This window comes from Elephas maximus, chromosome X (genome assembly GCF_024166365.1).
Source record: "Elephas maximus indicus isolate mEleMax1 chromosome X, mEleMax1 primary haplotype, whole genome shotgun sequence".
Taxonomy (NCBI): domain Eukaryota; kingdom Metazoa; phylum Chordata; class Mammalia; order Proboscidea; family Elephantidae; genus Elephas; species Elephas maximus.
In genome coordinates this window covers 122,565,744-122,588,347 of record NC_064846.1, presented here as the reverse complement: position 1 = coordinate 122,588,347, position 22,604 = coordinate 122,565,744, and the positions used below count along the sequence as shown (strand labels likewise).

General features: G+C 46.7%; 1 protein-coding gene across 3 annotated transcripts; it reads right to left on the bottom strand.

Annotated features, from left to right (window-relative positions):
• Positions 1 to 6,341: 6,341 nt before the first annotated feature.
• Positions 6,342 to 22,095, bottom strand: TFE3 (transcription factor binding to IGHM enhancer 3). 3 transcript variants are annotated; one of them, XM_049872481.1, is made up of 10 exons: positions 21,777 to 22,095; positions 19,401 to 19,514; positions 18,106 to 18,409; positions 15,891 to 16,136; positions 15,701 to 15,805; positions 14,130 to 14,247; positions 13,705 to 13,761; positions 13,448 to 13,523; positions 8,575 to 8,722; positions 6,342 to 8,134 (listed from the first exon to the last, which is right to left on the bottom strand). In XM_049872481.1, exons 1-10 carry the CDS (start codon positions 21,890 to 21,892, stop codon positions 7,697 to 7,699), a joined length of 1,722 nt encoding a protein of 573 aa, XP_049728438.1. In that variant the 5' UTR covers positions 21,893 to 22,095; the 3' UTR covers positions 6,342 to 7,696. The 3 variants fall into 3 exon arrangements, with proteins under 3 accessions (XP_049728438.1, XP_049728442.1, XP_049728439.1); XM_049872485.1 differs by having other exon boundaries at positions 19,401 to 19,494; positions 21,777 to 21,855; XM_049872482.1 differs by lacking the exon at positions 21,777 to 22,095 and having other exon boundaries at positions 18,106 to 18,344; positions 19,401 to 19,488.
• Positions 22,096 to 22,604: the final 509 nt, after the last annotated feature.

The window sequence follows — 22,604 nt, the reverse complement described above, 5'->3', positions numbered from 1 at the left end:
TTTACATAGATCAAGAGGCAGTTGTTCGGACAGAACAAGAGGATACTGATTGGTTTAAAGTCAGGAAAGGTGTGTGCCATGGTTGTATCCTTTTACCATACTTATTCAATCTGTATGCTGAGCAAATAATCCGAGAAGCTGGACTATGTGAAGAAGAATGGGGCATCAGGATTGGAGGAAGACTCATTAACAACCCACGTTATGCAGATGACAGAACCTTGCTTGCTGAAAGTGAAGAGGACTTGGAGCACTTACTAATGAAGATCGAAGACCACAGCCTTCAGTATGGATTGCGCCTCAACATAAAGAAAACAAAAATCCTCACAACTGGACCGATGAACAACATCATGATAAACGGAGAAAAGATTGAAGTTGTCAAGGATTTCATTTTACTTGGATCCACAATCAACAGCCAATGGAAGCAGCAGTCAAGAAATCAAAAGACTCATTGCATTGGGTAAATCTGGTGCAAAAGACCTCTTTAAAGTGTTGAAGAGCAAAGATATCACCTTGAAGACTAAGGTGCGCCTGACCCAAGCCATGGTATTTTCAATCGCATCATATGCATGTGAAAGCTGGACAATGAATAAGGAAGACGGAAGAAAAATTGATGCCTTTGAATTGTGGTGTTGGCAAAGAATATTGAATATACCATGGACTGCCAGAAGAATGAATAAATCTGTCTTGGAAGAAGTACAACCAGAATGCTCCTTAGAAGCAAGGATGGCGAGACTGCATCTTACATTCTTTGGACATGTTGTCAGGAGGGTTCAGTCTCTGGAGAAGGACATCATGCTTGGCAAAGTACAGCGTCAGCAGAAAAGAGGAAGACCCTCAACGGGGTGGATTGACACAGTGGCTGCAACAATGGGCTCAAGCGTAACAAGGATTGTAAGGATGGTGCAGGACTGGGCAGTGTTTCGTTCTCTTCTGCATAGGGTCGCCATGAGTCAGAACCGACTCGACGGCACCTAAGAACAACAACAACAACAAAACCCAGTTACTGTCAAGTCGATTGGGACTCATAGTGACCCTATAGTACAGAGTAGGACTGCCCCATAGAGTTTCCAAGGAGTGCCTGGTGGATTCAAACTGCTGTCCTTTTGGTTAGCAGCCACAGCTTTTAACCACTACACTACCAGGGTTTCCGTTTTCTATATAGTCATGGCTTTTTTATTGTGGCAAAGTATACATAACAAAATTTACCACTTCTTTGGTGAAAATATACACAACAAAAGGTACACCAATTCAACAATTTCTACATGTACAATTCAGTGACATTGGTTATATTCTTCAAGTTGTGAAATCTTTCTGGATATCCTTTTCCAAATGATTTCACTACTACTTTTTAACCTAAACTCAGGTTACCAGGGGTGGGAGAAGGGCAAATGGGGGAACCCTTGCTTAGGGGGCACTGAGTTTCTGTTTATGGTGGTGGAATAATTTGGAAATGGATAGTGGTGACAGTTGCACAACATGATGAATATAATCAATGTCACTGAATTGTACATGTGAAAATGTTGAAATGGCAAATGTTTTGTTACATGTATTTTTACCATAATAAAAAAAAAGTAAGGAAAAATATTTTTTGTTTCATTTACTCTCAACAGTATTTCAGATTTAACATGATTTCCCAGTAGCTTTGGGGACAGTGGTTGTTCACTGGTAGAACTCTTGTCTTCCATCCAGGAGACCTGGGTTCGATTCTTGGCCAAAGCACCTCAAGTGCAGCCACCACCCATGAGTAGAGGCTGGCATGTTGCTGTGATGCTGACCAAGTTTCACTGGAGCTTCCAGACTAAGATGGACTAGGAAGAAAGGCCTGGTGATCTACTTCTGAAAAATCAGCCAATGAAAACCCTATGAATCACAACAGTTCGATCCCATTGTACATAAAGTCACTATGAGTTGAGGGCCAACTAGATGGCAGCTAACAACAACCCAGTAGCATTATAAATTCATTTTGAATTTTTTAGACAAATAAGATACAGATGCTTTTTCATGATTGGCTATGTGGTTAATTATCAACATTATAATGACCTATAAGTTCAATTAAGTTTAGAAACTGTGGCGCAGAAAATTACCTAATATGGCCCTCCTAGTCTTTGTGACTCCCACACAATGATTTGGTGGGACCATGCAAATAAGGTGCATGGAACCCTAACAAGGTGTGGTGGTTGGTATTGTGTGTCAGCTTGGCTAGGCCATGATTCCCAGTATTGTGTGGCTGCCTTCCGTTTTGTGATCCGATGTAATTATCCTCCATTTTATGTGTTGTAAATCATAACCTCTACATGTTAATGAGGCAGGATTAGTGTGGGGTGTATCTCGAGTCACAGCCTTGCAGGAGGGCATGACACAAGTACCACCCTTACTCAAGTCATGCCCTGCCCTGGGGTGTGGCCTGCATCCAATGTATATATGTGGGTGCTCTGGTGGGGCTGTCTGTCTGCATCTGGATCCTGCATCCAGCGTGTCATTGTCTGACCTCCAGTTCTTGGAACTTGAGCCAGGGCTTGCCATTTGATCTGTTGATGCTGGGATTCTCCAGCTTCCACAGCCTTGTGGACCAATAGCCTATTGTCTGACCTGATTCGCCAGCTTCCATATCCTTCTGAGCCAGCAGCCCATTGTCTGGACTGCCAATTTGGGTTCATTGGCCCCTGTGGCCACGTGAATCAGGAGAAGCCTACACCTGACCCATGGATTTGGGACTTGCCAGCCTCCACAACTGCATGAGCCATTTCCTTGATATGATTAGTGAGTTCCGTGAGACATCGCAGCAAATTACAGAACCCAAAGACAGGAGAGAGAGTACTGAGGGGAGGAGCAGTAGTTGATGTTAGAGATGATGCAGTGGTACAGCAATTTGGAAAAGCTGGATATTTGGGACATCTTTAACCTTTGCCTCATAGGAACCAGCTCTGTGCTGATCCTTATAAAAGAAATTATTCATTTAGAAACATTCCATCATTTGGACTTCCAGTAATTTCTTATGATCCTCTAAAAAGTAAATTTTTTTTGCACAAAACATAACAATATCTAAAATCACTAACAAAATATTCTACCATTTTGTCTCTCTGATTTTATTGCTTTCTAAAAAAAATTTTTTTTTTTTTTAATAAACATAATCTATTAAACCATCAGTCTGAATATGTTTTAAAAAACACTTCCATTTTAGGGGAGGCGAGGCCAAGATGGTGGAGTAGTTAAACATTTCTGGTGGTCCCTCTTACAACTAAGACCCAGAAAAACAAGTGAATCGATTATATATATGACAAGCTAAGAACCCTGAGCATCAAAGGCAAAGTTAAGAAATCAGACTGAGTGATGGGGGAGGGACAGACAGTGCAGAAGCAGTGAGGAGTTGCGGAGCCTGTGGCAGCGCCTCAGCCTGGATTCCTTGGCGCGACTGTGGTAGGGCTGATGGTAGCTTTCCGGGACACAGCAGCTTCAGCGAAAGCAGGCAAGCAAAGTGGTGCACCCCTGACCCTGTGGTGTGTCTGAAGCGGGGTTGGCAGTGGCACTTAGGATGCAGCTGCTTCAGCGAAAGAAGGCAACATGAGTGCCAGCACCCCTGGCCCCCTGGTGTGATGGCTGTGGGGCTGGCGGTGGAGTTTAGAATGCGGCTGCTTAAAAATTAAAAACAAAACAAAAAAACACTTCCATTTTAGAAAAATATCACAATGAAAAATGGAACTTTCATGGTCACAAATTCTTCCAGTCTTTGAGACTTATTTGTTGCAAATGTTTGATTTTGTTGTATTACTGTTAAAAAGTATGCATGGCAAACAAAATCAAGACAAGGATTCTTTGGAATTAATGAACCAGTCGTGATTAACCAACTTGCCATTAGAACATCTTTTTTTTAAAAGCAGTCTTTTGAAAATCTTAGGCCTTCACGTGAAATAGATTCTTTGAAACCTTCATCTTGTCCTTGGTCAGGTTCATGTTCTATTAAAATCATTGCTTTGTCACAAATTGGTGGTCAAGATGGCGGATTGTTAAATTTATTTCAAATGGCATCTTCTTGATTTCTTGTTCACACTAATGTTACTAGTTACTAAAATTTCTTCATCTCCCACTCCCCATAATTCGAAGAGGATTCTTTAGTTAACTCTGAACATGATTGGTAATTCTATCCTAATAATGTCAATGTTTGAAACTCAATAATTTTCAGTAGCTGAAATACTGGGCTTTTATTGCAAAAAATGGTTAACTGCTCCCTGAAATTCTGATCCATTTCTGTACATATTTTTCTTTTTTTCTGAACATTGCACCATTTGTCTTTTTAGATGCCATCTTTGTCTAGGAATTTTTTAGCATATCCTGTTGTTAGTTGCCAGTCAAGTTGATTCTGACTCATGAAGACCCTATGTATGCAGAGTAGAATTGCTCCATAGGGTTTTCAGAAGCAGATAGCCAAGCCTATCTTCAGAGACGCCTCTGTGTGTGTTTGAACTGCCAACCTTTCAGCTAGTAGTCTAGTGCTTAACTGTTTGCACCACCCAGGGACTCTAGCATTTGTTTGTTTATTCAATCATATTTATTTATGCAAGTATGGAATCATGAATATTTATTTTATTTTTTGGACTATAATACAATCGTTTTTTGTTACTCAAATGTTTCCAGCTTTTGCCATTGGGAGCTCTTTCGGGTTGACTCATGATGGCGACATATACCCATCTTTTTTTTTTTTAGCCCTGTCTTATTTTATGGTACTACAAGATGCTGCAGGCTTATCTTGTATTTTCCCTGCCCCAGGTTTAAAATCAGCCATTTCTCCAAGGAGATCTGGTTCCTTTTATTGAAGAATGGTATTTAGAAACTAAGATCTGGGCACTAGATATGTTCATTGCTTCAGCAATATCATGATTTCTAGGAACTAACAAGAAGACATGACAACTACATGAAAGGAACAATCTGTGGTACATAGCTAAGATGGCCCCCAGTGTCCCTCCTACTGATATTCATAGTCTTGTGTATTCCCCTTCCCTGGAGTAACTTGATTCTTACTAAAAGAATGGTTCAACATTGAGGGAATGTTACTTCCATGATTAGATTACAGAAGATTGTAACTTAATTTGCTAGGCGACTCTTGCTGGCTTTGATGAAGCAAACTACTATACTGTTAGCTTCCTCATAAAAAGACACACACAGCAAGGAACTGAGCATGCCTCCTGACAGCCAGCAAGAAACTGAGGCTCTCAGTTCAACAGACTGCAGAGAGAACTGAACAGTATTAATAGTATTGTACCAATGCTATTTTCTTAGCATTGATAAATGTATCATGGTTATCTAAGATGTTAACATTAGGGGAAAATGGTTGATGGGTATGGCAGCTCTTGATAATGTCTTTGCAAGCCTTCTGTAAATCTAAAATTATTTGAGAATAAAAAGTTAAAAGAAATAATACTGGGCATTAATTACATGTTATGTTTATAAAATAAAGAAGACAGTATAGCAAACCTGAGGAGAAAAGATAGCTACCAGTTTAGTGGTGGAGCCTCGGCAGCCAGGCTTTAGGGATAGGTTAGAAAAAGGCAGCAAGTGTGGTCCTGCCCTCAGGGGTCATGGTCTGATTGAGGAGTCCCAGGAGTATTTTTTTTCCCAGCCTTCAACAAAATTCTTTTATGTGTTCACTCCCATGTAAATTCCCCAAAGATGTCAATGTTAGTTCCAAACTTGAGGTGTTTATGGTTTTTGCATTGTCTGCCAGTTGGTATCCTCATATCCTTCCTTATCAGTTTCAAAAGTGAACGTGCGAGAAAATCTTTTCCATCTGTACCTTCAAGGACATTTTTTCCATACCAGAGCCCTCACTTACCTAACTTTACAGTTTCAGCTCTTCTTTTATCTACTAGCTGTATATTTTCAGAACAGTCACTTAAATTCTACCCAACTTCTTCAAACATAAAATGGGAATAAGAATCACTACTTACTGATTAATATTTATCAGGTGAATAAGTTTGGTCAAACACTTTCAGTAGTTAGAACACTGCCTGAAAAAAACCAAACCAAACCAGTTGCCGTTGAGTTGATTCCAACTCATAGTGATCCTATAGGACAGAGTAGAACTGCCCCATAGGGTTTCCAGCTGGAGGATTTGAACTGCCAACCTTTTGGTTAGCAGCAGAGCTCTTAATCACTGTGCCAGAACAGTGCCTGATAGGTAGTTAAAAATACTTATGACTTTTGTTTGCAAGCTGCTTTCCTCTAGGCCTCTTAAGTCTGTTTCCTCCAAGAACCTTACCCCTCCTGGCCTGCATGGGGTAAGGTACTCACTGCAAAGTCAAAAGCAAGGACAGGAGACTCTGCCAAAATTAAAAGCGCATCAAACACGCCTAGCATTTATTATTTTAATCACAAACCTACAGACCCCTCAGTACACCCTCTTGGGGCCTAGCCCAAACAATCCAGAGCTGACAACCTCGGGTGGATGTGGTAAGGAGGGGCGGGGATGGGGGGAGTGTCTCTTGATAACTCTGAAGGGAAGGGGGGATTCTCCCAAATGGAGAACTCGGTGGGCACCAGAGGTTGGGGTAACCTAGCTTCTGAATGGGGATGTTAATAAAAAAAAGTCAGATAAATGAGTTCAATATGCTTTTACAACCCTCCCTCCAAGTCTGTTTTGGTGGGGGATTGGCCTCTACTTTTTCCTGGGCTGGGGAATTCCCAGGAGTGGCTCCTTCCTTCATCCTGTTCCTCCACATTCTGAAAAAAGGTAGTGGGGTATTGGTTCCAGGAACTTGGACTCAGTCCCCCTAATCCCCATTACTTTCCAAAAATGCCCCTCAACGAAGGAGGCAGGACACTGACCAAGGATCAGGGCCTAACTCTAATTTCTGATTTCAGTTTAGACTGTCAATGTACAAGACTTCAAGGTCTGCCCCCTTCCAGAATAGGTTAGGTGGGGTTGGTCCCAGGTTAAGGCAGGGGAGCTTATGTAGCACTGCTTCCTGTGGTGTGGAATGCTTGGATGGGATGTTGCTAAGGAGCAAGGGTGGGGCTGGGACCTCCACTTGAGGTAGCCTGATCTTACTGATTCCTCCATGCCTGAAATACCTGTGCTGGGCCGTTCCTGTAAGGAAGGGGTGGGTCCTGACTCCTAAATTTCTAGGTCAGGACTGAGTTCCCAGGGGAAGGGGCGGGATTTCATCCTTATTCTTTCCCTTGCCTGGGCAAGGTGGGGTTCATGGGGAAGGAACAGGTCCCAGGGGTGGGATCTCCATCATTTTTGACTCCTCTTCCTTTCCTGGATGGACTAGACTGACGGTTCCAAGAAAAAAGATGGAGCCACATCCTGAGACCTCATTTTCCCAGGAGGCCTGGCTAGGACTGTCCCTAGGGAACAGGGGCAGGACCTCATCCTGTCTCCTTCCCTCATCTGGGAAAAGGCGGGTTCCATGGGGCAGGGGCAAGGCTGTGTGTGATGTCCAAGGGGCAGGGCCTGAACTTACTACCGCCCCCAAGTCTGAAATACCTGTGCTGGGCTGTTCCTTTGGGTAAGGGGTAGGGCCTCATCTGACTCCTCCTCTTTGTCTGATTACAGGGGTGGGGCCTGATCTCATCTCCTCTTCCCCCAGAACACCTGGGCAAGGCAGTCTCATGAGGGTGTGGGGGACAAGGCAGGGCTTCATCCTGCCTTGTCCTCCTTTCCTGGATGGGGAAGCCCCAGGAGAGGGGTGAGGCCTGATCAGGACTCCTCCTCCATGCTGAAGCTGCTGCGACGGCTGCTGGCCTTGGAGACAGCGGGGGACACTGAAGAGAGCAGGGGGTCAGAGGCAGCCCGCAGTGGGGACAGGGTGCCCCCTGAGAGCCCACCCACCACGCTCTCCTCCTCCTCCATCAGAATGTCCTCCAGCCCAAGGTGGAAGGGGTCCCCCAGGTCCCCCAGGTGGTCGCTGGGAAAGTGCAGGTCCAGAAGGGCATCAGATGGTGGCGCTGGGGGCTGCTGATGAGAAGCATTTGGGGCACGTGCCCCCTCCACGTGAAATGTGCCCGGCCTGCCTTCCTCTTCAACGTCCAGGTGCTCTGGCTTGAGGCTATCAGAGGCCGAAGTTGTGGCCAGGGAGAGCAGCCCTGGGGTGGGCGGTACCGGCAGACCATGGATCTGGGCCTGCAGTTCTAGTTCCTGTAAAAAGTAAGGGGTGGGTATAAGATAAGATGGGATTCAGAGTCCCTCAGAGGCCGAGGAGTGTAATGGTTAAAAGGGCAAGCTGCCTGGGTTCAAATTCAGTCTCTTTCACTCACTAGTGAGCCTAAGTGTCCCATTCGGTAAAATGGGTATAATAATGGACCCTCTCTCATAGGATGGTTGTGAGGATTAAATGAGTTAATGTATATAAATTCTTGTTACAGTGCATGGCACAAGATTAACACTACATAAATTAGCTAACATTCATTATTATTCTTGTTAATGTTATGATTATTAGTTATCGGCAGCAGCATGTGAGTTAGGAAGCTCAGGGATCGCCCAAGTATGTCAGGAAGGGAAATTCAGGCCAGTTCTTCCTCTGCCTCTGCCTACAGGAAGCCCTCCCTCACCTGCATCATCCTTTCCTCCCTCCAGACCTGAATTCGGAGCTGCAGGCTACGGTTGGCCTGTTCCAAGGATCGCTGCCGGCTCTCTAGGTCTTTGGAGCGCTGTTGCTCCTTCTGCAACTTGCGGATATAATCCACAGAGGCCTTCAGTATGGTGCCCTTGTTCCAGCGCATCTCCCTGTGGAGCCCAAGGGGGAGGAAAGAAGGGAGTGTTGCATATGAAGTCTCTCAGGAGCTGGGAGAGGGAACTGCACCAGGTAGATGGACCCCACCACCATATGCCTAGAACTTGAGGTGGGGGTACATCAAGGGTATGGAATGCTCAGATGAAAACAGCCTGCCTGGAACCTTCCAATGGTGCCCACCACAGCCCAGACCCAAGACGGCCCTCTCTGATTGAACACGTTACTGCTTACTTCTTACCTAACTAAACAAAAATGAGTTGCTATCAAGTTGATTCCAACTCATGGTGACCCCACATGTGTCAGAGTAGAACTGAGTTCCATAGGGTTTTCAATGGCTGATATTTCAGAAGTAGATCACCAGGCCTTTCTTCCAAGATGCCTTTGGGTAGATTGCGAAACGCCAACCTTTTGGTTAATAGCAGAGCACTTAACCATTTATGCCACCAAGGGACTCGACCTCTCACCTATTTCCCTCTAATTCATCTCATGACAACCACACTGGCTTCTCAGTGTTCCTGTAACATGGAAAACCATTTCCATCTCAGGGCCTCTGTTCTGGCTGCTCCCTTTGCCTTGAATACTCTTCCCCCTGATATCCACATGGCTCCCTGCCTCACCTCCTTAGGCTCTTTATTTGAATGTTTCCTTGTCAGTTGAGGCCCGCCCTGTCCCAGTCTCCTCATCCAAAATTGTGACCATCCTGTTATGGACTGAATTGTGTACCCCAAAAGGATATGTTGAAGTCCTAAACCCCTATACCTGTGAACAGCACCTTGTTTGGAAATAGGGTCTCTGACAATGTTATCTGTTAATATGAGGTCATACCAGAGTAGGATGGGTCCTAATTCAGTATGAGCGACTCCTTATAAAAGAGAAGACACAGAGAGACAGAGAAAAGACAGCCATGTGAAGATGCATTTACACACCAAAGAACACCTGGGGCTACCAGAAGCTGAGAGAAACAAGAAGACTCTTGCCCTAGAGCCTTTAGAGAAAGCATGGTCCTGTGGATATCCTGATTTTTAACCAGTAGTCTCCAGAACTGGGACACAAATTTCTATTCTTATAAGCCACTCAGTTTGTGGTATTTTATTATGGCAACCTTAGGAACCTAATACAGATTTTGGTACTAGGAAGCAAGGTGCTGCTGTAACAAAAACCTAAAAATGTGGAAGCAGCTTTAGAATTAGGTAATGGGTAGAGGCTGGAAGAGTTCTGCGGCACTTGATAGTAACAGGCTAGATTGCCTTGAAGAGATTATTGTTAGAATTATAGACATTGAAGGTGATTCTGATGAGGGCTCAGAATAATTGAGGAGAACTGTAGAGAAAGCTTCCATCGTCAAGAACAGAATGTTGCTAGAAATGTAGATATTAAATGTGCTTCTAGTAAGGCCTTAAAGGAAATGATGACAATGTTTTTGGACACTGGAGGAAAGCTGACCCTTGTTTCAAAGTGGCAAAGAACTTGGCTGAATTATGTTCAAATGTTTTCTGGAAAACAGAACTTGAAGATTTGGAAAATTTTCAGCCTATCCATATTGTAAAAATTGAAAAAGTGTGCCCTGGAAAGGATACCAAGGGTGTGGCTAGACAACCATTTGCTAAAGAGATTAGGCATGTGACTTATGGATCCAATCAACTGTCTCAATCAGCTTAGACTGAAGGGGACAAAATAAAGTAGAGCTGTTGGACGACTAGAATTCTACAGGCAGAAAATGGGCCAATGGAGGCGTTTGACTATAAACATCTGTCGCCCTTCAAGGAAAGGACAGGATGATCACAAAAGCAGCTTGGAGGGTGGCAGGGCTGCCGGCACTGGGTCCAGGTAAGAGGGGTCAAGGCCGCTGCCCAGGTGGGCCCAAAGGACAGAGGATTATTTTCAAGCCTTGCAATCTAATAGAATTTGCCATGCTGGGTTTTAAACTTGCTTTGGATCTGTGACCCCTTCTTTCTCTCCAATTTCTCCTGTTTGGAATGATAATGTCTATTCCATCCCTGTAACATCATTGTATTTTGGAAGCACATAACTTGTATTCTAGGTTTCACAGATCCACAAATGGAAAGGAATCTTGCCCCAGGATGGATCATACCCAGAGTCTCACACCCATAACTGATTTAGATTATTCAGATGATGAGATTTTAGACTTAAGAATGCATGCTGGAATGAGTTAAGACATTTAGAGGTATTGGGATGGGGTGAATGTATTTTGCACATAGGAAAGACATGAATCTGGGGGGGGCAGAGGGTGGACTCTTATGGATTGACTTGCGTCCCCCCAAAAGATGTTTAAGTCCTGCTTCTTGGCTCAAGTAGACACACGAGACTATGTGGGCAGCTCTTGTCTGGAGGGGAGACAAGAAGGCAGAGGGGGACAGAACCTGGCTGAATGGACATGGGGAATACAGGGTGGAGAGGAAGAGTGTGTTGTCTCATTAGGGGAAGAGCAACTAGGAGTACACAGCAAGGTGTATGAAAATTTTTGTATGAGAGACTTACTTGCTTTGTAAACTTTCACTTAAAGTATAATAAAAAAAAAAGATGTTGAAGTCCTAATTCCTGGTCCTATGAACATGACCTTGTTTAGAAATAGGGTCTTTGAAGATGTTAACATGAAGTCATACTGGAGAAGGGTGGCTCCAAACCCAATATGAGTGACTATAAAAGAGGAGAGGAGATATTGAGAGACAGAGGAAAGCAATGTGAAAATGCATCTACCCACCAAGGAACACTTGGGGGCTACCAGAAGCTGAGAGAGACTTCCCCTAGAAATGTGAGACAATAAATTTGTTCTTATAAGCCACCTACTTTGTGGAATTTTCTTATGGCAGCCCTAAGAGACTAATATACCTCCCCAATATTTCCGCATCTTCTTCCTTTCTTGATTTTTCTCCATAACACTCGTGATCATCTCCTATATTTTATCTTATTCACTGTCTGCTTGGTCCCACTAAAACATCAGCTTTGTGAGATCTGGGGTTTTTGTCTGTTTTGTTCCGTCTGGTATCTGCAGGGAGCCCTGGTGGCACAGTGGTTAAGAACTCAGCTGCTAACCAAAAGATTGGCAGTTCAAATCCACCAGCCGCCCCTTGGAAGCCCTATGGGGCAGTTCCACTCTGTCCTATAGGGTTGCTATGAGTCAGAATCGACTCAATGGCAATGGGTTTGGTTTGGTATCTGCAGGGTCTCAAACAGTGCCTGACACAAAGCAGAAGCTCAATAAATGTTTCTTGAATAAATAAGAAACCAAACCTAACCCATTGCTATAGAGTCAATTCTGACTCATAGCAACCCTATAGGACAGAGAACTGCCCCATAGGGTTTCCAAGACTGTAATCTTTATGAAAGCAGACTGCCACCTTTCTCCCACAGAGTGGCTGACAGGTTTGAACCGCCAATCTTTCAGTTAGCAGCCAAGCACTTAACCACTGTACCACCAGGGCTCCTTTGAATAAATAAATAAAGTACTAAATAAACAGGAAACTACATATGTCACATGGGGAGCAGATAAAGCGTATGGACCATAACATCATGCACCTAAAATTTTAGTTGGAGGTACAATGAGAGTCTACAACACTGCTAAGGGTGAAGAAAACTGGGTGAGAAAGGACCAGAGAATAGCACCAGAACTGCCTGGGTTCATAGACACATCAAAACACCTGGAGAGACTAAGTGGGGTTCGGAGCTGGGGATTGTAGTCTCGGGGGACATCTAGGTCAATTGGCATAACATAGTTCATAAAGAAAATATTCTACATCCCACTTTGGTGAGTAGCATCTGGGGTCTTAAAAGCTTGCAAGTGGCCATCTAAGATACATCTATTGGTCCCATCCCATGCAAAGCAAAGGAGAATGAAGAAAACCAAAGACACAAGGAAAATATTAGCCCAAAGGACCATATGAATCAGAGACTTCACCAGGCTAAGACCAGCAAGAACTAGATGGTCCCAACACCAACAACCGCTCTGACAGGGATCACAACAAAGAATCCTGGACAGAATGGGAGAAAAATGTAAATCAGAATTCAAATTCATGGAAAAAGACCAGACTTACTGGTCTGACAGACTGGAGGGACCCCTGAGACTATGGCCCCTGAAGACTCCGCTAACCCAGAACTGAAACCATTCCCAAAGCCCACTTTTCAGACAAAGATTAGACAGGCCTATAAAGCAAAAAAATAACACACATGAGGAACATGTTTCTTAGTCAATAAAATATACGAGACCAAATGGGCAACTCCCGTCCAAAAGCAGGACGAGAAGGCAGGAAGGGACCGGAACTGGAAGAATGCAATTAAAAAAAAAAACCAAACCCACGGCCATCGAGTCAATTTCGACTCATAGCGACCCTATAGGACAAAGTAGAACTGTTCTATAGAGTTTCCAAGGAGCGCCTGGTGGATCTGAACTGCTGACCTTTTGGTTAACAGCCATAACTCTTAACCACTATGACACCAGGGTTTCCGTGGACACAGGTAACCCAGGGTGGAAAGAGGAAGCATGCTGTCACATTGTGGGGATTGCAACCAACGTCACAAAATATGTGTATAAATTTTTGAATGAGAAATTACCTTGAGCTGTAAACTTTCACCTAAAGCACAATTAAAAAAAAAAACTGCCGGGGGCAAGATGGCCTGACAGGCCCACCTAGAAACAAATCTGGGAGAACAGGGCCCCTATTCCACCCTCCACTGGCCTGGTGTTCCCAGCCCAGACTCACGGGTCACTGGACTTGGGGATGAGGGTGCCCAGTTCCTTGATCCTGTCGTTAATGTTGAATCGCCTGCGACGCTCAACTTTGGAGGTAGGGGGAGAGAGATAAAGAGTTGGAATGAGTCATCAATAGGTGAAGGAGGGAGGAGAGATATTGGAGAGTTGGGAGGCTATTGTGGGGAAGGGTTCCCCACGGAGGGCTGGGACTCAGAAGAAAAAAGGACTGTGCAACATGCTTCCAAGTGCACACGCTCTCTCACTTACTTAGGTTGTGATTGTCTTTCTTCTGCCGTTCTTTCAAAAGCGCCTTTGCCTCTGTCTCTGGAAGAGAGTGCAAGAGTGTGGGTGGTCAGAGCCTCTGGGCATGGGAAAGAGGGGAGCACATGCAGCTGCTGAGGAGGGGGTTTGCTGGGCAGACACAAGGGGAAGTGACTTTTTAAAAAAAATGCTGGTCTTTACTATTTTTTCAAAATCATGGTGACATGCCAGTTGTTAAACCTGAGATGAGACGCTGTAAGAAGTGGGGTGAAAGCAGGACCATGGGCCATGTGGAAAAAGAGAGCAAACAGCCCCCTTTTTGTATGCTTAACCCCCTTCTCACACAACCAGGCCCATCCCCAGACCTGGAAGACATGGTACTCACCTCGGGACACAGGGTGAGGGCATGTGGGCAAGATCCTGGCACTTACCAGAGATCTCCCGTTTGATGTTGGGCAGCTCAGCTGGGCAGGAGTTGCTGACAGTGATGGTTGGTGTGGCCACGCTCTGACTACTGTATACATCAAGAAGATTCCCTGACACAGGCAGCTGGGGGCAGGGAGGGGAGAGAAACAATAGTTTGGGAACAAACCCTAGGCTCGGCCCCTCCTTAGAACCAGGTTCCTGACTTTCCACACACTCCAAAGTGGGGGCTTACTAACTCTGGGATTGGCTTGCTTGGCAAGGAAAACCTTCCTTCTCCTTTAGGAGAATTTTATATGGCAATCCAACAGGGAAGACAGGGCAAAGTGGACCTACCCTGATTTTCTAGGGAATGGAGCCTGTGTGGTCTGCTCACCACCACCCCCCGACCAATCCCTCAAGCCCCTCAGTGACTTCTGAAGCTCCTCTCCTAAACCATGGGTTGGCTCTGAGGAAAAATGCTTGAAAACCACTCTTCTCAGGTCTTTGTCTACTCCAGTGCAACATTCCAGTCCACTAGCCCAGCACTACACTCTGATACAGAGTTCTCGGAACACTCCAACCCAATCTTCTCAGACCTTGGACATGGCAATATTCCACCCCAAATCTGGTCTTCTGGAAAGTTCCAACCCAATCTCCAGTCTTTTTTTGCAATCACGTCACACCACATTAGGTACATGCTCTCCTGCTACCCTGACTCTAGAATCTCTGACTCTAACACCTCTCTGCACATTCTGATCTCAGGATTTCTTTTCGAACTACTCAACTAGCACTGCTGTTATGTTTGCCTGGATTGTTTTCTCTCCTTTGCACTCTCCTGCATATACTCCAGGGCAATATACTAACCTATAGTAATTAGTCCCACTTCTTGATGAGTTTTCACCTCTTGAAACCTCCTCCAGTCTGCTAGATCTATCTAATATAAGGTTCTAATCCCTAGCTATGTCCAAATCAATAAAAAGTTCTGATAAACTGGTACCATTTTTATATCTGCTTCTATCTGCTTGGTAAGTTGGAAAAATCAAAGTTATAGCCACGTTATATCCCAGCACAAGTTATGTGACTCTTGGAATGTTCTAGAACCAGAATGTTACTATTTCGTTACATTTCTTGCTCTACAAAGTTTTATCAACAAAGAGTGACTTGGTACACTCCAATCACTACAAGGCCAAACCACCTGTTATATCCCATACCATATTTTTGAGACTTTTGGTAATTTCTAATCATTACACAGTCTGGGTATGTCCCAAGGATCTGAATCCCTTTGTACATTCAAATTGTTACAGGATTCCTACTTCTTGGTACCTCTCACAGTGAAGCCCAAGTACCTTGGTACACCCTAATATCTCCACAAACTCTCTACCTTGCAAATATTAAACTCTATAAGGCCCACCTCTTGATACAGTTCAATGTAAGACCCAAGAGCACTGGTATGTCCCGTTCTCTTTATAAGGACTCGCTTTCTATCTTAGTACAATCCAAGGCAAGGGTCTATATGTACACAGCCAGCAGCAGGTGAGGTCTCAATGATAGAGGAATGCCCTAATTTTCAGACCAAGCTCCCATCTTAGGGCCTCACCGTGCTGGGGAGCTGCAGCCCTGCAGTGCCTCCAGGCAGATAACTAAGCATTTCATCGTTGTAACTGGACTCCAGGCTGATGATCTCATCAATGACATCATCAATCTGGGGGAAAATGTAAATATGGAAGAGCATTAGAAGATGCTGGGGGAGGAATGGGGAGGCGGGACAGTTGTCTGCAGCTACTCACCTCCTTCTCTGAGCTGGATCCAATGGTGAGCAGTGCCATGGGACTGTTGGGAGCACTGCCTGCAGGGCCGGTAGCATGGACAGTCTCAGGGGCAGGGAGTGGCTGGGCACTAGTGGGCCCTGGTGGTGGGGTGAGGGCTTGGGACGCCAGCTTGGGACCAAGTGTAGTGGACAGGTACTGTTTCACCTGTTGACGGCGAGCCTGCTGCAGGTGGTAGCGTGTTGGGTTCTCCAGATGAGTCTGTACCTGTGGGATATTAGGGAGGAGGCAGGGGAGGGGCGAGGTAGAACAAAGCTCAGAGGGGTAGCTCTGAGCCCCAGCCTGACCCCATATCTCATCTGATCCCAGGCTCACGTGGGCAAACTGGGCCCAGAATCTGAGCCACTCCCCACCCCAAAAATACTGGTGTTTCCCCTAAGACCCGAACTCTCTTTCTCAGAAATCACTCACAGCCCCCAAGACATGCCCATGGATGACAGGATCCCTCAGTTTCTGGAATACCCTGTCACACAGTCCCCAAGACACCCTCCTAGTCTCTGATACCACCTAAAACACAAGGGAACCACATATGGCTTCTCAAGACATCCTAATGGCCCCCAAAGAACTCTTTTTTTAAATTGTATTTTAGATGAAAGTTTACAGAACTAGCTTCTCATTAAACAATTAGTACGCATATTGTTTTATGACACTGGTTAACAATCCCATGACATGGCAACACTCTCCCTTCTTGACCTTGCCCTATTACCAGCTTTCTTGTCCCCTCCTGCCTTCTGGTCCTTCCCCTGGGCTGGTGTGCCCCTTTAGTCTTGTTTTGTTTTATGGGCCTGTCTAATCTTTGGCTGAAGGGTGAACTTCGGGAGTAACTTCATACTGAGCTAAAAGGGTGTCCAGGGACCATACTCTCGGGGTTTCTCCAGTCTCTGTCAGGCCAGTAAGTCTGGCCTTTTTTTGTGAGTTAGAATTTTGTTCTACATTTTTCTCCAGCTCTGTCTGGGACCCTCTATTGTGATCCCTGCCAGAGCTGCCAGTGGTGGTAGCTGGGCACCATTTAATTGTAATGGACTCAGTTCGGTGGAGGCCGTGGAGTTGTGATCCGTTAGTCCTTTGGGCTAATCTTTCCCTTGTATCTTTAGTTTTCTTCATTCTCCCTTGCTCCCAAAGGGGTGAGACCAGTGGAGTATCTTAGATGGTTGCTCACAGGCTTTTAAGACCCCAGATGCTACTCACCAAAATAGAATGCAGAATGTTTTCTGCCAATTGAACTAAATGTTCCCTGAGACCATGGTCCCAGAGCCCTCAGCCCAGCAATTTGGTCCCTCAGGGAGTTTGGATGTGTCTATGGGGCTTCCATGACCTTGCCTTGTACAAGTTGTGCTGGCTTCCCCAGTATTGTGTACTGTCTTACCCTTCACCAAAGTTACCACTTACCTATTGTCTATTTAGTGTTCTTCCATTCCCATCCCTCCCTCATAATCATCAAAGAATGTTTCTTTTTGTGTATAAACCTTTTCATGAGTTTTTATACTAGTGGTCTCACATAATATTTGTCCTTTTGTGATTGACTTATTTCACTCAGCATGATGCCCTCCAGATTTATTCATGTTGTGAGATGTTTCGCAGATTGATCATTGTTCTTTATCGTTGTTTAGTACTCCATTGTGTGTATGTACCATAGTGTGTTTATCCATTCATCTGTTGATGGGCACCCAGGTTGTTTCCATCTTTTTGCTATTGTGAACAATGCTACAATGAACATGGGTGTGCCTATGTCTATTTGTGTGACAACTCTTATTTCTTTAAGATGCATTCCTAGGAGTAGAATCGCTGGATCATATGGTATTTCTATTTCTAGCTTTCTAAGAAAGCGCCATATTGTTTTCTAATGTGGTTCTATCACTCTGCAAAGAACTCTTAATCTAACACACATACATGAAGCTTTTCCTACAAAGCCACTTCACAGATCCCAGGACCCACTCTGAGAGCTTAGAGCCCGCCCTCGTTCACCAATACATCTTTATGGCCTCTCGCAGCTGAACAAGAACACCAAAGAAATCCTAAATACAATGGGACACTAGCATAGCCCATTTTAATTGTACCTTGGGCTTTCCTTAAAGCCCCTAGTGCCTTGCCCAAAAGCCACCAGGACTCGCAGGTCACCCCCCCAGCTCATGAGTCTCCAAGAACCCCCTCCCATGGCCTCCAGATCTCACCTTACCTTAAGTACCTCCCTGGGCACCTGAGCAGGGGGGGGGCGGCCCAATGTGTGGCCCCCAGCAGAGACACCAACCACAGAAATGGCAGGAGAGGCAGGTGCAGGGCTGGGGAAGGGAGCAGCTGCAGCCTGTTCCCGACGCTCACGCCTCTCCTGCTCCTGGGCTTGGGCCCGCATTAGCTGCTGCCGCAGCAAGACCCGTGAAGAAGAAGATGATGACATGGCAGGGGTCCTGGAGCCCCCTACAGAAGACGATGCAGAGAGTGTAGCTGGGGTAGCTGGCGTGGCCTGCAGTGATATTGGGAGGCTGTGGATGGGAAATATGGGGCCACAGGTAAGCTAAAAGTCTCTTCCCAAGCCTAAAGGGCCATAGTGTGATGGAATAGACATAAAAACCAGGCCTGTTCTCTGTCTTTGAAGGCCACAATATGGAGAGGGAGACACAGGGACCAGGCCAGGTCCCAGCCCTCAGGGGTCACAGTCCAGTGGGATATTTTAACCTTCAGTTCTTAGTGGTGAAGCTAGGATTTGGGTGTGTTCATATATCGAGTGAGGATGCCATTGCTCAGCTCTGGGAAAGTGGGTTTACCCCATTTGAAGAAGAGCAGAAGGAAGCAGAATTGGGGCTGTAGTTGTAGAATGTGGGTACAGAGTGCTCTTAAGCCCAATTTTGGGCATCTGTTAGTCCCAGAGTTCCTGGGATTGGCATCAGGCTATAGGCGCAGCTGTAGGCCCCTCTTTTTCCCCTGCCTGGGCCTCCAGTCCCAGACAGTAGTCAGTCTTGAAAATCTCAGGGATTTCACAATTCTCTCTTCCTGCCCCTCTTCCAGGTCCCCTCCCTTCTCTTTGAGCCTAGGCAGATGACTCAGCACATTTAGACTTCCAGGCAGGGTGAAAGAAGAAACCAGCAAGGGTTCCTCAAGGGGTGGGGGTGTTTGTTGAGTGTAGGAGGGGACTGAGCAGAGGTTGTGGGTATAGACTCTGCCCACCTGGGACGAGAGCTTGAGCAGGCCCACCCCGTCCCTAGGCACTCTAGGCATGCTGGAATATTTGTGTATGAATGTGTGTGCAGGTGGAGGGGAGGGCAAGGAGGTCTAGTCAAAGATACCAGCATCCTAGGTTGGCCACCTGCTTTCGTGTGTGACATGCTTTTCTGGCCCCTATTTTACCACCTGGAAAATGCAGGATAGTAAGAGAATGGGTTAGGCTGCCACTTATGGCCTGTGACTATCAAGAAGGGATTGGCAGGGTAATGAATTGGGGCGGTGGGCGGGGGGAGTCCAATAGAAGAGTCATACCTTGAGCGTAGGGGTAACGGCTGGCTTTTGAGTTCGTAGAAGTTGTCAGGATCAAGGACGTTTTCTAATTCGATGTCAGCAACAATTCCAGATTCTGGAAGCAATGAGTTCAGGCTGAGGGTTGGGGAAAGGTAGGAGTGATGGTCAGTGGTTGTAGGGAGACTTCATTTCCGTCCCCTTCCAGAGAAACAGAGAGGGAGACAGGGGGACAGAGTGCACCCCTCACATTCAGCCACCCCACTGGGTACCACCACCATGATTTCCCACATACTCCCCACCCCAATATGCTCTGTGTCACCCATAGTCCCTTAAGATTCAAAATAATAAGAATGCCTAGACCCCACCCCTCACTCTAACAATCACATGTTACAAGAACCTGGGTTTAAGGAAAATAGAAATTTGGAATTTAGGAATGACAATTCACTTTATGGGATTCCAGACTTTGCATTCAGAGCTCTCCCAGCCCCCACACATCCTACTATTTTCCTGACAGCTGAATGTGAGCCCACACCTATCCATGCACACACAGCATGTAGGGGCATCCCTCATCATAAGAGTCCACTGTAACAAAGAACAGAATTCATCACAGAGAGGACTAGGGTCTGAATCACTTTATATAAGGATCCACTGCTTTGCAAATGATTTCCTTCCCAGCCCCAGGCAGAGTGTACAGGATGCCAACATGTACCCAAATACAAAAAGGAAATAGCAAAGGCTCCCCTCGCTCCAACTGTTTGGATTTACAAGACAGAATTTGGCTAGATGATCCACTTTATATGAGCATTCTTTTCTTGGTGGGAGGAGCCTTCTCAACCCTCTCCTGTTTTTTGGATAGATCAAAACACACACACCCCCAGCATGAACACCCACTGACACACAAAATATGAAGCTACGTATACCTCTCCCTTTCAACTATTCCTACTGCTGTGGTAGGTTGTTATAAAGAAATTATGAGATGCCGAATCGATACACAGAAAGGCTTCTGCTTAGCCTTCTGTGATGGATGCGAGGACCCTAGTGTGCAGGAAACACACACACACACACACACACACAGAGGTAGATATACATCTTTAAATTCAGTCAAAGATTTAGAATCCTGAGAAACTGCAGGTGATTTCACTTCTCAAGAATTCTGTCTCCCCTCCCCAAGGATCTGTCTTCCTTCCTGTTCTCACTCTTAGATGGGGCTCTAAAATGTAAAACCACCCAGGAAGTTGGGAAGAGGAAGCACGAGGAGCTGCTGGGCTGAGCAAAAACCTAGGCAGAAAGTAGGCAAAGCCCCCTCCCATGCTCACACACCCATTTCACAGAAGTTGGAAGAGATGGACACTGGGGTAGGCAGGTATGCAGGCAGAGAGGGCTAGGGCTCCCAAACGTGTTGATTGATGGAAGTGAGGATGAGAAGAGGACGCACCCAGGCAGGGATGGTGCAATCAGTGTTCATTTCTGCTCTAGGACAGATTCAAGATTACACCTAAGGGCTGAAGGAGAGACTGGGAGGTCAAGATAAAAAGAACAAGTATATGTGTTGGGGTAGAGGAAGAGCCCTAGGGCTGGCTGAGAGGCTAGGTCTGGTGGGGCCAGGGACAAGACCCTCCTCTGGGTTCCCAAATAGGGTCTGAGGCCTCCTCCTCTGAGCTAAGAGAGCTACAACCTTCTGTCTCCCATTCAAGTCCCTGTGGGGTTCGGGGTAGGGAGCTTTCCCACTATTCCTGGGATTTGACTCAGCTAGGTGGTGGGCAGCAGTGAAGGGATTATTCTGGTCAAGGCCTGGTGAATGTTGCTTCTCTCACTCACTCGCTCACACATACAAGGCTGGTCTCTGCAGCATACCTGAGATAACCCAAATCCCTCAAGGCTCCTATTATCACCAAACACTACCTCGCTCAACCAGCCACTGGGAATCATGAAGCTCCCAAGACAGCACCCCTGTCCCCCAGGATCCCCTTTCCTACACTGAGGGAAAAGGATTCCAAGATTCCCTTAAAATCAGTGTCTCACCTGACAAGGTCCCTTCGAATGCATCCCCCTCATCCTTGACTCAAGGACCCCAAATCCGGCCTCTAATTAGAATCCGCCAAGTTTAGCTACCCCAGGCCAGTTTCTGGACAGTTTCCAGAATCAGTACCTCCAGATCCAGTCAAGGCCCCCCCAAATCTGACCCAGGCCCCCCTTAATGCACTCCCACAACTCCTTTAAGCCTCAGTCCAAGCAGGCCACCGCCGGATCCCTTTAGGTGCCCCCCCCCAAGGCAGGCGTCCCGACGTCCTCCAAGCCTAGGCCGAGGGCCTCCAATCGCAATCCAGGACCCCGCTGCCCTACGATCAGGCCCCAGGGAACCCCAACCTGCACTCCTGGCCCCAGGCGGCCCCGCACCTGAGCAGCTGGGCCGAGTCGGCCGGCCTGCGCTCCTCCAACAGCAGGAACACGGCTCGAGGGCCCTCTGCGCTGGCCTCTACGCTGTCCAGAGCTGGCTCGGCCGCATGAGACATGACGCCCGGCACCGGGCGAGCCCCGCCAGGCCGGTCGAGCCTCGGCCCGGTCCCCCTAACAAAATAAGAGTCCCTCTCCCCCTGCTCGCCACCGTCTCCTCCTCCGCTAAGCCTTGGAGCGAGCTCTGCGCAGGCGGGCAGCGTCGGGTAGATGGGATGGGCCGTGAGTCATCCCCCGCGCTGGACTGACCGACCCTCCCCCCACACCTAACCCGGGGCGACCGCCCTCCTCCCCCTTCTTCTCCTCGCCTCCTCCCTGGGCTGGGGAAACTCCACAGGAAGTGACTGCACCAGGACTGACGGCTTGCGTTGCCACGCCCCCTGCGTGAGGCTGCCACTCCTCGAGGAGCGGCTCGACGCCCCTCCCTAAACCACGCCTCTGACGCAGAAGGGAAAACTAGATTCTGCCAGCCTTCATTCCGAGGAGGGGCAAGTAGGCCACGCCCCCAGAGACAGGGGCAAATCTAGTTGAGTTACGCCTCCATGTTTGCGTAATTTTCTGAGCCACGCCTCCTCTTCTCAAATTACCCCTCCACTAGATAAGATTAAGCTACCCCTGCGACTGCGCAGCGGAGGCCAGGCTGAGCGGAGGGGGTGCCCAGGCCGCGCGAGTCGTGCCCTCTCGCGGCCAATCTTCGGAATAATTGCGCCCTAGACCACGCCCCAACCTAGATCGAGCCATACCTCCTCAGCCAAAGCCTTAGCTGTGAGG